Raw genomic sequence first — 14,272 nt, 5'->3', positions numbered from 1 at the left:
AACGTTTTATTAGATATTTTCTTTATTTAAAATTCAAATGTTATCCACTTTCCTGGTTTCCAATCCGAAAGCCCCCTATCCTATCCCCCTCCCCCTGCTTCTATGAAGGTTTTCCCCCACACACCTACTCTCCTTTCCTCATTCCTGGCATTTTCCTACACCAGGGCATCAAGCCTTCTTGGGACCAAAGTCCTCTCCTCCCACTGATGTCTGACAAGGCCTTCCTCTGCTACATATGCAGCTGGATCCATGGGTCCTCCATGTGTACACTTTGGTTGGTGGTTTAGTCCCTGGGAATTCTGGGGAGGGGATCTGGATGGTTGATATTATGGATCCTTCTATGGGTTGCAAAACCCTTCAGCTCCTTCAGTCCTTTCTATAACTTCTCCCTGTGCTCAGTCCAATGGTTGACTTCAAGATCTGTGTCTGTATTTGTCAGGTTCTGGCAAAGCCTCTCAGGAGGCAGCTATATCAGGCTCCTGTCAGCAAGAACTTCTTGGCATCCACAATAGTGTCTGAGTTTGATAACTGTATATGTGATGGACCAGTAGCCTTTCTCTACTCAAAGAATAAACAGGCTGAGAAAGAAATTAGGGAAGTCACACCCTTCACAATTGTCACAAATAATATAAAATACCTTGGTGTGATTTTAACCAAGCAAGTGAAAAATCTGTATGACAAGAATTTCTGTCTCTGAAGAAAGAAAATGAAGATCCCAGAAGATGGAAAGATCTCCCATGCTAGTGGATTGGCAAGATTAATATTGTAAAAATAGCCATGTTGTCAAAAGCAATCTACAGATTCAATGCAATCCCAATCAAAATTCCAACCCAATTGCATAGAGTTATAATAGAGTTAGAAAGAGTAATTTTCAAATACATCTGGAATAACAAAAAACCCAGGATATCGAAAATTATTTTCAACAATAAAAGGAAGTGTAGGGAAAACACCATACCTGACCTCAAGCTGTATTACAGAAATTCCACCTTATAACTCTCAGATGTCTAAGATCAATAGCACAAATGACTATTCTTTCTGGCAAGAACGTAAAGCAAGGAAACACTCCTCTCATGGTGGTGTGAATGCAAACTTATACAATCACTGTGAAAATCAATATGTCAGTTCCTAAGAAAAGTGGTAATATATGCACCTCAAGATACAGCTCTAGTGGTTTTTGGCCTAATGCTGCTTGTATCCTAATGTTAATTCAGATCCCCCAAATCTCCAAAATTGCTTGCATGAGAGAGTCTGCAGGTAGGACTCTGAGAGACCCTGTCCCCAGTTGGTTCTGATTGGTAAATAGATGCCAGCAGTTAATTGCTGGACAGAGCAGACAGAGGTATGACTTTTAGGATTCCCGGTCTAGGGACCAATAGGAGGTGTGGGAGGGGGATCCATCATGAAGGAGCTAAGTGAGGTTCAGAACAGCCAAGATAGACAAAGAATTTAGCAAGTAAGATCTCGCATGTTTGGCAGGAGTTGGATCAACTACATGGAGGTTAGACTGTAGCCCAGCTATTTTGCTGATTAAGGCATTTCAAAATATAAAGGTGTGTGTGTGTGTGTGTGTGTGTGTGTGTGTGTGTGTGTGTGTGTGTTTCATTTGGGAACATACACCACTGAGGCAGGTAGTGAACCTGCATCTGGGATTTATTAGTTAAAAAGTATTGTTACACCCAGCTATAACACTCTTTACAGATTTGAATGGACCATGCTTCCTTAACATATGGTTAACAGAGTATTTGCCAGAAAGCTGTAGCCCATGCATTAAACCCCCTATTAAATCAGTTCTCAATATATACCATTACATGAATGACCTATTAATGTAGCAAGACAAAAGACATGATCAAAAACTCATCTTAGAAAATCTTAAATAACAGACAATAAAAGCCCTAACAAAAAGGCTTTACTATAGCAGAAGATAGCATCCAACTCCTTACTTCCATCACATTCCTAGGGACAGAAGTCACTGTAACCTCAGTCTAGTCAGATAAACTTGTCATCGAGTTCCACAACCCATTAACCCTAAACTACCTTCAACGCTTTTTAGGTAATATTAGTTGGCTTAGACTTTGGCTTCCCATACTGACCAGTCAATTGCAAGCCTCTACTTGATTTATTTAAGGGCAACAAAGACACCTCCTCTCCTTTCTCCCTGATGCCAATAGACAAGGAGGTCCTATGCTCTATTAACTGTCACATTAATAATACCCCCTTGCTCTCTATGAGCCATAGCAGACAATCCATGTCCTTATATTCAATTCCTGCCCCATGAGAGCTTGATCCTTATTAACCTCAGGGGATCTCAGAATATCTCATACACCAATAGCAGGAACACTTCAACTACTAATCAAGTGGCTGCTTTATCCACCATGATAAGGATGGGAAGAGAACATACCTTACAAATCATAGGTAAAGAACCTGATGTAATTGTTTTACCTTTTCACCTCATAGATGTGTAAAGGCTCCAAAGAAACCATGAATTTTTTGCTATTAGCTTCATCAGCTTCCAAGGACAAATAGACCACTATTACTCAAAGATAAATTGCTGACAAAATACCACTCTTTCAGTGACTCCCCCCTCATTTATTCTCCTGATCTCCCATCCCACAGGACCCTATGGCTATTACAGATGGGGGCGGCAACAGGGGGTTGCCTATATGATATATCAAGGGGATGTTGACTCCCAGTCACATTTTCCCCTCCCCAATTTAAAGAACTTTATGGCATATTCCTGGTTGTAATGAAAGACTTTAAGACTCTCAAAGGGAGACACTCACCCAAGCCCCGGGACAGCCGCACACCCAAGAAGACACTGAGACCGAACTCAGGATGTAGAGAGTAAGATTTTATAAAGCAGCAACAAGCAAGCACATGGACCAGAGGCTCTGGGGTCGAAACTCATACACTAAGCAAGGTGCAGAGGAGATTCGACGACCGGCCCAAATTTTTCACAAGCTTTTATAGGAGAAAGGCAGGGTGGGGGAAAGTACAAATGTGCGTCACTAAGGGGTTCTGCCAAAGGTTATTCCCAGGGACTTTCCAAGGGGCTTTTCGTAACCAAGGGGTCGTGTCCTATATTTTGGCAATGTATTTGATTTATTGGAACATTCTGAGGTTTGTTCAAACCCTTATCTTGAAAATGTTCCTGGCACAGTCCTAAGTTGGGAGGGTTTGGACTGGGTTTGTTCCAGGAGAACCTTATCTAAAAATGTTCTTGGAACAGTTTCCATTTGGGAGGGGGTCGGACTTCTGGGGTGAGAAGTTCAGGAGTGTTCCGGGAACAGTCTCTGGATGGGAGGGGTAAGAGGACTAGAGGACTTTGAGTTGAAGAGTTCAGGAAGAGTTCAGTTTTTCCTCTTTCAGTAACATACCTAAAAGAACCATTTTCTCTATTCAGACAGCATTTATGTGGCCAACTTATTTCCCTGGCTAGCCTGCTTCTATATTAAAGTTGATGGTAACCCCCTTTTTTCCAGATATTTAAAGAAGATTTCAAAAACACTTCAAACTAGTCCCATTGTTATCATCTATATATTGTCATGCTCATTACTCCCCAGACTCCTCTCTGATGGCAATACCTTAACCAACAAAATTGCCACAACTGAGACATTTACTATGTCACCACTCATCACTAAAGAACTCTATCAGCTGATCCATATCAATCTAAAAGGTCTACAATTTAAATTCCCCATTACCCCTACAAAACACCTTAAATGCATTTTCAAAACGTGCTCCTCTTTGGACTCCTTAATCCATACCCCTATTATACATCAATTAGGCACTAACCCCAGAGGCCTTAAGGACAATGACCTGGCAGATTAATGTCAACCAAATTCAACCATTCAGTAGACAAAAATTTGTATTAGTTACTGTAGATACCAATTCCCATTTCATCTGGACCATGGCACAGACAAATAAAAACAGAAAGAGAGAGAGGGAAAGAGAAAGAGAGAGAGAGAGAGAGAGAGAGAGAGAGAGAGAGAGAGAGAAAGGAAGAGAAAGGAAGAAAGAAAGAAAGAAAGAAAGAAAGAAAGAAAGAAAGAAAGGAAGGAAGGAAGGAAGGAAGGAAGGAAGGAAGGAAGGAAGGAAGGAAGGAAGGAAGGAAGAAAATTACGTACATGCTGTCTATTTTTGCTATTATGGGAGTCTCTCCCCAAATAAAATCTAAAAATGTTCAAGTGTCAACAATTCCAAAATTTCTGCAAGACTTGGAAAAGTGTTCACCACCCTGGTAAACCATATCACTCTCAGGACAACACTATCATTGAGAGTACACATCAAACATTTAAAAAGCAATTAATTAAATAGATGCAAGACTTCCCTACCACCAAACACTCAATTAAACCAGTCATCATTTACATTTAATGTGTTCAATGTTTATACTACCAAGGACAAGTGTTGCGTCCGCTCTTGACCACCAAGAATGACACGACCACCAGTCCTTCTAACAGCAGTTTATTCAGCAAACTTCAGTCTTCATCTCTCTTGCTTCAACTTTATCCTTCCACTTTATCCTTTCCTCTCTTTAACCCGGGCCTCTCACTATTATATACTCTCAGCCCCCATCCACTCATGGCAGGCCATGTCACCTCACCAGCTTTAGCTAATCAGGGTGGCAGGGGCATGTCTCCACCAAATATGGATTCGCCAGTATCATGGTGCACCTGCGCAGCTCTCACAATGATTGTGGCTTATTTTCAGGTGTATGAGGAAGTCAGGTGCAAGTCATTAGACTTAGTTCCGGGCACCATCTTGGGACTGCTGCCATACCTGCTCCTCACAGACAAGCCTACTACTGTCTGTCACTAGAGTCAGTCACATTTACAATCCATTCTGGTCAGGTGGAATGACCTGCTTGATGGGTATTGGAGGAGGCCTAACCCCCTATTAATGGTAGAAAGGAGCTTTGTTTGTGTCTTTCCATAGGATTAAACTAGGTCTATTTGTGTCCCTGCAGAGAAGTCCAACACCACCCACTGACCAAGAAGATAGCCCTCCTCTCACTGATAGAGAGGAAGAGGAGTTGCCACCCCTAAAGAAACAAGATCTCCTAGAAAGGCATCCCTGACCTGGTGGCTGCTGCTCTGGCCATGACACCTCCACAAGCTTCCCTTCCCTCTATTTCTTTTCTTTTGCCTTGTTACCTTTTTTAAAAATGTTATTTTATTTTTATTGGATATTTTCTTTATTTACATTTCAAATGGTATCTCCTTTCCTTCCCCCTACCCCCCGGAACTGCATCCTCTCACTGATAGGAGGGTGTTCCCCCACCCACCCACTCCTGTCTCCCTACCCTGGCATTTCCCTGCACTTGAAGGCTTCACAGGACCAGTGGCCTCTCTTCCCATTGATGCCCTACAAGGCTACCTACTACATATGCATCTGGAGCCATGGTTCCCTCCATGTGTACTCTGTGGTTGGTGGTTTAGTCCATGGGAGCTCTGGGCAGGAGAATGGGTCTGGATAGTTGATATTGTTCCTCCTATGGGGCTGTAAACCCTTTTAGCTCCTTCAGTCCTTTCTTTGACTTCTCCACTGTGGACCAGATGCTCAGTTTAATGTTGGCTGTGAGCCAAATGTATTTGTCAGGCACTGGCAGAACCTCTCAGGAGACGGTTTTATCTGGCTCCTGTCAGCAAGCGCTTCTTGGCATCCAAAATAGTGTCTGGGTTTGATGACTGTATATGGGATGGATCTCCAGTAGGGCAGTCTCTTGATGGTCCTTCCTTCAGTCTCTGCTTCACACTTTGTCTCTGTAACTCTTTCCATGAGTATTTTGTTCCCCCTTCTAAGGACTGAAGCATCCACACTTTGGTCTTCCTTCTTGAGCCTCATGTGTTCTCTGGATTGTATTTTGGTATTCCAAGGTTTCGAGCTAATATCCACTTATCAGTGAGTGCATACCATGTGTGTTCTTTTGTGACTGGGTTACCTCACTCAGGATGGTATTTTCTAGTTCCAACCATTTGTCTAAGAATTTCATGAGTTCTTTGTTTTTAATAGCAGAGTTGTACTCCATTGTGTAAATGTACCACATTTTCTGTATTTATTCCTCTGTTGAAGGACATCTGGATTGTTTCCAGCTTCTGGCTACTATAAATAAGGCTGCTATAAATATAATGGAACATGTGTCCTTGTTACATGTTGGGGCATCTTTTGGGTATATGCCCAAGAGTGCTATAGCTGGGTCCCCAAGTAGTCTTATGTCCAATTTTCTGAGGAACCACCAGACTGATTTCCAGAGTAATTGTACCAGCTTGCGATTCCACCAGCAATAGAGGAGTGTTCCTCTTTCTCCACATCCTCGCCAGCATCTGCTATCACCTGAGTGTTTCATCTTAGCAAGTCTGACTGGTGTGATGTGGAATCTCGGGGTTGTTTTGATTTGCATTTCCGTAATGATTAAAGATGTTGAACATTTTTTCAGGTGCTTCTCAGCCATTCGGTATTCAGTTGTTGTTTTCATTTGGCCATGAGGAGATATGATATGTCATATTGACAAGGGATGGATTGTGGTGACTATTCTCAGTTATAAACTTGACCATATCAGCAGTGAACTACAATGGAGAATTTATAAACATCATATAAAAGGTAATGAAAGGCTTAGGTTCAGGTGTGGTGGAACACTCTTGTAATCCCAGCCTTCCGAAGACAGAGTCATGCAAACTTCAGAGTTCAAGGTCAGTCTACAGATAAAGATTCAGGAAATTCAAGCATAGACAGGGGAGGAGTTGGAAAATAGAAAGCTAGTAATGATGTAATAGACCAAAAGTTCCATCCAGAGCCATAGCAGAACTCAGCAGCTTCAGCCAAGCATCTCTGGCTTTAGAGTCAAGAGTAGAAGGGTTACTGGAACTGTTGATGCTTGGTGTGCTGGAGCTATGAAATTAATGGTGATTAAGAAGAGACCAACATAACTGAGGTGAAATTATCTGGAACAGGTTATTTTAAAGTGCAAAGGATTGATGTTCCAGAGATAGCCAAGGTTGTGACTCATGCTTCAGCTAGACTTGGTAGTGTATAAGAATCATCCAGGAAGTACTGATTTTTGAGGGCATGAAGGTGTCATGGAGAACAGCTAAGGCTTAGCACTGTAAGATGTCAAAAAAGGCCATTGGTGAAGGTGCAGTCTCAATTGCAGTTGATAGCCTAGGACTGAAGGGGTCATGCAAAGATTTTGAGGCTTGGCACCAGGAATAGAACCTATGAGAGGCTGTTGGTAAAGCCTTGTTGGAGTAGAAGTCCCCAGCCTATTGGAGATACTAGTACCATGGGATAACCACCAAGAATAGCAGCAACAGTGTAGTAGACCTTGAAGCGCTACAATGGAAGAGCTGGAGATGTGACCTAAGTGCTTTTCAGGAGCCCAGAAGATCATGTATGGATCCCAGATACTGAAACAGGAAGCTGTAAAGTTGAAGTTTCCTTGGAGACCCCAAGATGAAAGAGATGCCAGAGCTGTGGGATACCTGCTGGGGAAAGCTGCTAACAGAGAGTAGAACCAGCCCAAGAGAAATAATTATGTTTTAGTCAACAAAACTGAAAGGAGATGGACATCACACATGCAGACGCAGAATTGGAGTTTCCCCAGTTGGTTTTTGAACCTGTATTTCCTCACTATGACGTTTTGAAGTAGTAAAGTATATCCTGTACCATGATATATTAGAAATATGTGATCTGGTTTTTTTTTTTTATTTTGATTTTATAGGGGTTACAGTTAAGACAGAGCAAAGAATTCAGAAGGCACTTTGAACATTGGACTTTTAACATTGTTGAGACAGTTATAGACTATGGAGACTTTTCAAATTGAACTAAATATATTTTTGCATTATACTATGACCCCCATAACTCATGTGCTTGAACAATTGTGTGAGGGTCATGGAGTGGCATGTGTTGATTTGAATATGATTGGCCCATAGGAAGTGCCACTATTAGAATATATTTCCTTGTTGGAATAGTTGTGGCCTTGTTAGAGGGAGTCTGTCACTGCATAGGTGGGCGTTGAAGACTCCCATGTTCATGGTGAACCCAGTGTGGAATGAGAGCCTCTTTCTGGCTATCTGTGGAAGATAGTCTCCTCCTGGCTGCCATCAGATAAATATGTAGAACTCTCAGTAGCTCTTTCAGTACTAAGTATGCCTGCAGTGTACCATGCTTTACACTATGATGGTAATAGACTGAACCTCTGAAACATTAAGCCACCTGTAATTAAATGTTTGTCCTTGTAATAGTTGCTTTGGTCAAGGTGTCTCTTTATAAGAATATAACCCTAAGACAGTACCTAAGGAAGTGTATTACATCACTCACTACAATACTTACATGAATGAAGATATTAAATGAGAGACAATTTTATCTATTTAAAGCTCACTATCAGATAAATTAAATATAAAATTAACCTAGAACCAATATTTACTAGAGTTAATTCATTACCATGTACTGTTAATAATTTATCAAATAAAAGTGTACCGATTGTCACATAAAAGAAAAAAGTCAGAGTGAATACTGGAAAATTGTGTTCATGGGTAATGATGACTCATTTCTCTGAGATAATGGACCCTGGGGATTGGAATTCACATTTGAATCCCAAGACTCTTCAGATACTTAGTCTCCATGGTTAACAATGCTTGAGGGAGACATCTAGGAGGCTACAAAACCATCTTATCATTATCTTGACTTTCTTTCTTTAGAATGAATCCTTATTCCAAAAGGTAAGTGTATTACTGACTTCCCTCCACATTGAAGAATGTTTGGTTCTTTGAAAAATGTATACAGTATATGCATAAGCTGTAGTTGGGAAATCAGTCAGGTGTAATCAAGAAAATTTTTAATTAAATCAAGTATTTGTCATAGTCCTATTGCTGTGAATAATTAACTTTCAAATCTTTATTATTTACTCAACACTAAAAAGACAGGAAACCCAAGGACTCTAACAGCATGTAAGCTCAGTGATCAAGGAAAAAAATGCTGATAAATTCACTAGTTTTAACATAGGTTGGTAATTGTATGACAAATGTCTCCTGAAAATAAAGACTGTTTTCTGTCTACACAGTCTAGCATCACACGCTCCAGGCACCATGGAAAAACACAAGAAAATAGGACTGGAATTCTCAAGATATGAGTCAGTTTGCTTTTAACAGAGTGAACACAGGTAAACATAATATTGCAGGTTGAATGTTTACCCCTTGGTCTGTATAGGCAATCACATTATTTCATGCAACTGTATTTCAGTTAGAAAATGTCATATTAGGAAAGAATTTGGCAATTGTGTGAATAAGCACATACTAATATTATAGGAAATAGTATTCACATATTTGCAAGTGATCAGAATGGTAGTACAAAGGATTTGATAAAGGATGGACCTAATTAGTGTTTAAAGTATTTAATAAATTTATCATTGCTCCTCCCATATATAATTTAAGTATGAATTATTTATTATTTCTTTCCAGTTCTTGCAAGAAATATTATTTGTTTTTATAAATATGGTCTTATTTTAATCAGGTTACTGGTAGTCTTGGTAACAAAAAGCTAACTGTTGCCTCTCCCAAATTAAGATATGCTCGTCAAGAGTATACATGAGTGGGTCCATGGCTCCCGATACACATGTAGTAGAGGTCTGTCTTATCTGGCATCAATGGGAGGAGAGGTGTTTGGTCCTATGGAGGTTAGTTGCCCCAGGAAAGACAGATGCTGTAAGGGTGAGACCCAGAGTGGATGGGTGGAGGGAGAGCATCCTCTTAGAGGCAAAGAGGAGGGGGTATGGAGTGGTGGGCTTGTAGAGGGGAGACCAGGAAGGAGACAACATTTGAAATATAAATAAATAAAATAAGTAATAAAGAAAAGACATGCTCTTAGCTTTTTGGAACTCTAAACTTATAGAGTAGTAAGAGCAAATTAAATTCACTCTGCCTTGGGTTTATATTCTCATTCTAGTGCTTCTTATGCAAAGTTTAGTTACTAAGTATTTTCAAATCACACATTTCATAAACTATACAATTCAATCAATGATATAATGGAAATGGCAATAAGCACCATACAATCTATTAAATCCAGTATAGGTAATGAAGAAATAATTGTTAAAGGTCAGCAATTACTGAAGGTTCATTATAAATTTTACATTTGTAAAGTTTAATTTTTCTTCTACATATGATAACTGTTTTATGATTTTCAAAAGTCTCACACTAACATATTAGTTTTAAATCTATAGGTATATAAAAATGTATATTAAAAGTAAATTATTTATAGGAAATTTCTAGTATTTCATTTTGAAATTTTTGATAGATTCCATACATAAAAATATACAAACACTAGGCATCCAATCTAGCACCCCAATTACATGTTTTAAATGACATATTTATAATAACTTTAATCTATGTTAATGAAAATGCAGTCATATATATATATATATATATATATATATATATATATATATATCCCTTCCTGTACTGCCTCCATCACAGCCTTGATCTAGCAACAGCTACACTATCCCATGGCTTTCCTGGAAAATGGGAACCACACTGCAGTGTCAGAATTCATTTTGTTGGGTTTAACAGATGACCCAGTCCTTAGAGTTGTCCTCTTCACCATCATCCTGTGCATCTACCTGGTAACTGTGTCTGGGAACCTCAGCACCATCCTTCTCATCAGAGTCTCTTCCCAGCTCCATCACCCCATGTACTTTTTCCTCAGCCACTTGGCTTCTGCTGACATAGGGCTTTCATCTTCTGTTACTCCCAATATGCTTGTCAACTTCTTGGTGGAGAGAAGCACAATTTCCTACCTTGGATGTGGCATCCAGCTCAGCTCAGCTGCTCTCTTTGGTGCAACTGAATGCTTCCTTTTGGCTGCCATGGCTTATGATCGCTTCATGGCAATCTGCAACCCATTGCTTTATTCCACCAAAATGTCCACAAAAGTCTGTGTCCAGTTGATTGTAGGATCCTACATTGCTGGGTTTCTTAATGCTTCCTCCTTTTTACTTTCCTTCTTTTCTCTTCTCTTCTGTGGACAAAATATAATCAATGATTTCTTCTGTGATTTTGCTCCTTTAGCAGAGCTCTCATGTTCTGATGTCAGTGTCTTTGTAGTTGTTATTTCATTTTCTGCTGGCACAGTTACTATGCTAACAGTGTTTGTCATAGCCATTTCCTATTCCTATATCCTCATCACCATCCTCAAGATGCGTTCCACTGAGGGTCGCCAGAAAGCCTTCTCCACCTGTACTTCCCATCTCACTGCAGTCACTTTATTTTACGGAACAGTTACATTCATCTATGTGATGCCTAAGTCCAGCTATTCAATGGACCAGAACAAAATAATCTCTGTGTTCTACATGGTTGTGGTTCCCATGTTGAACCCACTTATCTACAGCCTTAGGAATAATGAGATTAAGGGTGCCCTGAAAAGACATTTTGATAGGAAAACATTCTCTTAGATATATCTTCAAATGTATTATGTTGTCACATGCTGTACTGTAATAATATTGCATAGACATTGTATTAAATGTAAAATGGGTATTGATGGGGGGATACATGTTATGATCCAAATTTAACCAGGCTTTGAGTTTGGTAGTAAATGTACAGTCTGAGCATTCATACATCATATGGTAAAAAATATATTCATAATATGTTGTACCTAGTAAATTTCATGTATAACCAACATTTTTTCACACAAAAATACCATCAAAATTATTGTCTGTTATATTTACATTTTAAAGAATTCACTGCTTTGAAAAAATTATTGACTGAACAATTTTTAGGTCTGTTTCCATTTTCAATAAAAGCTATCCTTAAGCATGTACAATAATGATTGTTGGAATCAAGCACGTCTACAGAGAAAATGGCAAGTTAGAGTAGGCCATAAAAATACTGGTGATATTTTTATTGCATTGTATCATCTATTTCAATAGTACTTTTTGCATCATAGGCATAAGATCTATCTTACAATACCCTATTGACAACATTGGCTATTTGTGGGAACAGTGTCCCATGTGGTAGCTATGAGATACTTGAGGATAATATTCTACCATAGGAAACATTTTTTTTAATTATGGGAGTTGAATACATAGTGTGGCAGTATTAACGTACTCTATTCCTAAGCCATAGTCCTGGAGACCCCTGAGATCTTTGTCTTTATATACTAATGCTTATCATAACTTTGTACTGTTCTTTCAAACTTACTTTCTTACTCTTAGGGACTTCATCATTGGATCAGTTCCTTCCTTTAGGAAGAAAAAGATTATTTTTTTTCTCCCCACTCTCTGTTGTGATATTTTATGAAAAAGTTTGTAGCTTTGAGAACGATGTTGATTTACTTCTGTTTATTACCAGCTGACCTCTTTTACAATAAATAGTGCCAAAACATCATCAGATCCTACGACAAAAGTATATACTCAAGAAAAATGGAAAAACTGAATGAAATGGACAACTTCCTAGACAGATACCAGGTACTAAAGTTAAATCAGGATCAGATTAATGATCTTAACTGTCCCATTTCCCCTAAGAAATAGAAGCAGTCATCAATAGTCTCTCAAAAAAAAAAAAATCCCAGGACCAAATGAGTTGAATGCAGAATTCTATCAGACCTTCAAAGAAGACGTAATTTCAACTCTCCTCAAACTATTCCAAAAATAGAAACAGAAGGTACTCTACCCAATTCATTCTATGAAGCCACTCTGATACCTAAACCACACAAAGACCCAACAAAGATAGAGAACTTCAGACCAATTTCCCTTATGAATATTAATGCAAAAATACTAAATAAAATCCTCACAAACCGGATCCAAGAACACATCAAAATGATCATCCATCATGACCAAGTAAACTTCGTACCAGGGATTCAGGGATGGTTTAATATACAGAAATCCATCAATGTAATCCACTATATAAACAAACTCAAAGACAAAAACCATATGATCATCTCATTAGGTGCTGAGAAAGCATTTGACAAGATCCAACACCCATTCATGATAAAAGTCTTGGAAAGATTAGGAATCCAAGTCCCATATCTTAACATAATAAAAGCAATGTACAGCAAAACAGTAGCCAATATCAAACTATATGGAGAGAAACTCGAGGCAATCCCACTAAAATCAGAGACTAGACAAGGCTGCCCACTTTCTCCCTACCTATTCAATATAGTACTTGAAGTCCTAGCCAGAGCAATTCGACAACAAAAGGAGATCAAGGGGATACAAAATAGAAAGGAAGAAGTCAAAATATCACTATTTGAAGATGATATGATAGTATATATAAGTGACCCTAAAAATTCCACCAGAGAACTCCTAAACCTGATAAACAGCTTTCCTGCAGTAGCTGGATATAAAATTAACTCAAACAAATCAGTGGCCTTTCTCTACACAAAGGATAAATAGACTGAGAAAGAAATTAGGGAAACAACACCCTTCACAATATTCACAAATAATATAAAATACCTGGGTGTGATTCTAACTAAGGAAGTGAAAGATCTGTATGATAAGAACTTCAAGTCTTTGAAATAAGAAATTGAAGAAGATCTCAGAAGATGGAAAGATCTCCCATGCTCATGGATTAATATAGTCAAAATGGCTATCCTTCTGAAAGCAATCTACAGACTCAATGCAATCCCCATCAAAATCCCAACTCAATTCTTCACTTAGATAGAAAGGTTAATTTGCAAATTCATTTGGAATAACAAAAAATCTAGGACAGCAAAAAGAATTCTCAACAATAAAAGAACCTCTGGTGAAATCACCATGCCTGACCTCAAGCTTACTATAGAGCAATAGTGATAAAAACTGCATAGTACTAGTACAGTGACATACAAGTAGATCAATGGAATAGAATTGAAGACCCAGAAATTAATCCACACACCTCTGGTCATTTGATCTTTGACAAGGGAGCTAAAACCATCCAGTGGAAACATGACAGCATTTTCAACAAATGGTGCTGTCATAAGGGGCAGTTATCATGTAGAAGAATGCAAAATGATACATTCTTATCTCCTTATATGAAGCTCAATTCTAAGTGGATCAAAGACCTACACATAAAACCAGAGACACTGAAATTTATAGAGGAGAAAGTGTGAAAAATCCTCGAAGATATGGGCACAGTGGGAAAATTCCTAAAGAGAACAGCAATGGCTTGTGCTTTAACATCAAGAGATGACAAATGGGACCTCAGAAAATTGCAAAGCTTCTGTAAGGCAAAAGACACTGTCAATAAGACAAAAAGGCCACCAACAGATTGGGAAAGGATCTTTACCAATCCTAAATTAGATAGGGGACTAATATCCA

The 14,272-nt window shown here is 38.9% G+C and overlaps 1 protein-coding gene across 1 annotated transcript; it reads left to right on the top strand.

Annotated features, from left to right (window-relative positions):
- The first annotated feature begins 10,489 nt into the window (after positions 1-10,489).
- Positions 10,490-11,434, top strand: LOC110298568 (olfactory receptor 490). Its single transcript, XM_021167892.1, has one exon. It carries the CDS (start codon positions 10,490-10,492, stop codon positions 11,432-11,434), a length of 945 nt encoding a protein of 314 aa, XP_021023551.1.
- The last annotated feature ends 2,838 nt before the right edge of the window (positions 11,435-14,272 follow it).

Source organism: Mus caroli, chromosome 7 (assembly GCF_900094665.2).
Source record: "Mus caroli chromosome 7, CAROLI_EIJ_v1.1, whole genome shotgun sequence".
In the NCBI taxonomy this organism is placed as follows: domain Eukaryota; kingdom Metazoa; phylum Chordata; class Mammalia; order Rodentia; family Muridae; genus Mus; species Mus caroli.
The sequence above is the reverse complement of the archived record's forward strand: the minus strand, read 5'-3'. Positions and strand labels throughout refer to the sequence as shown.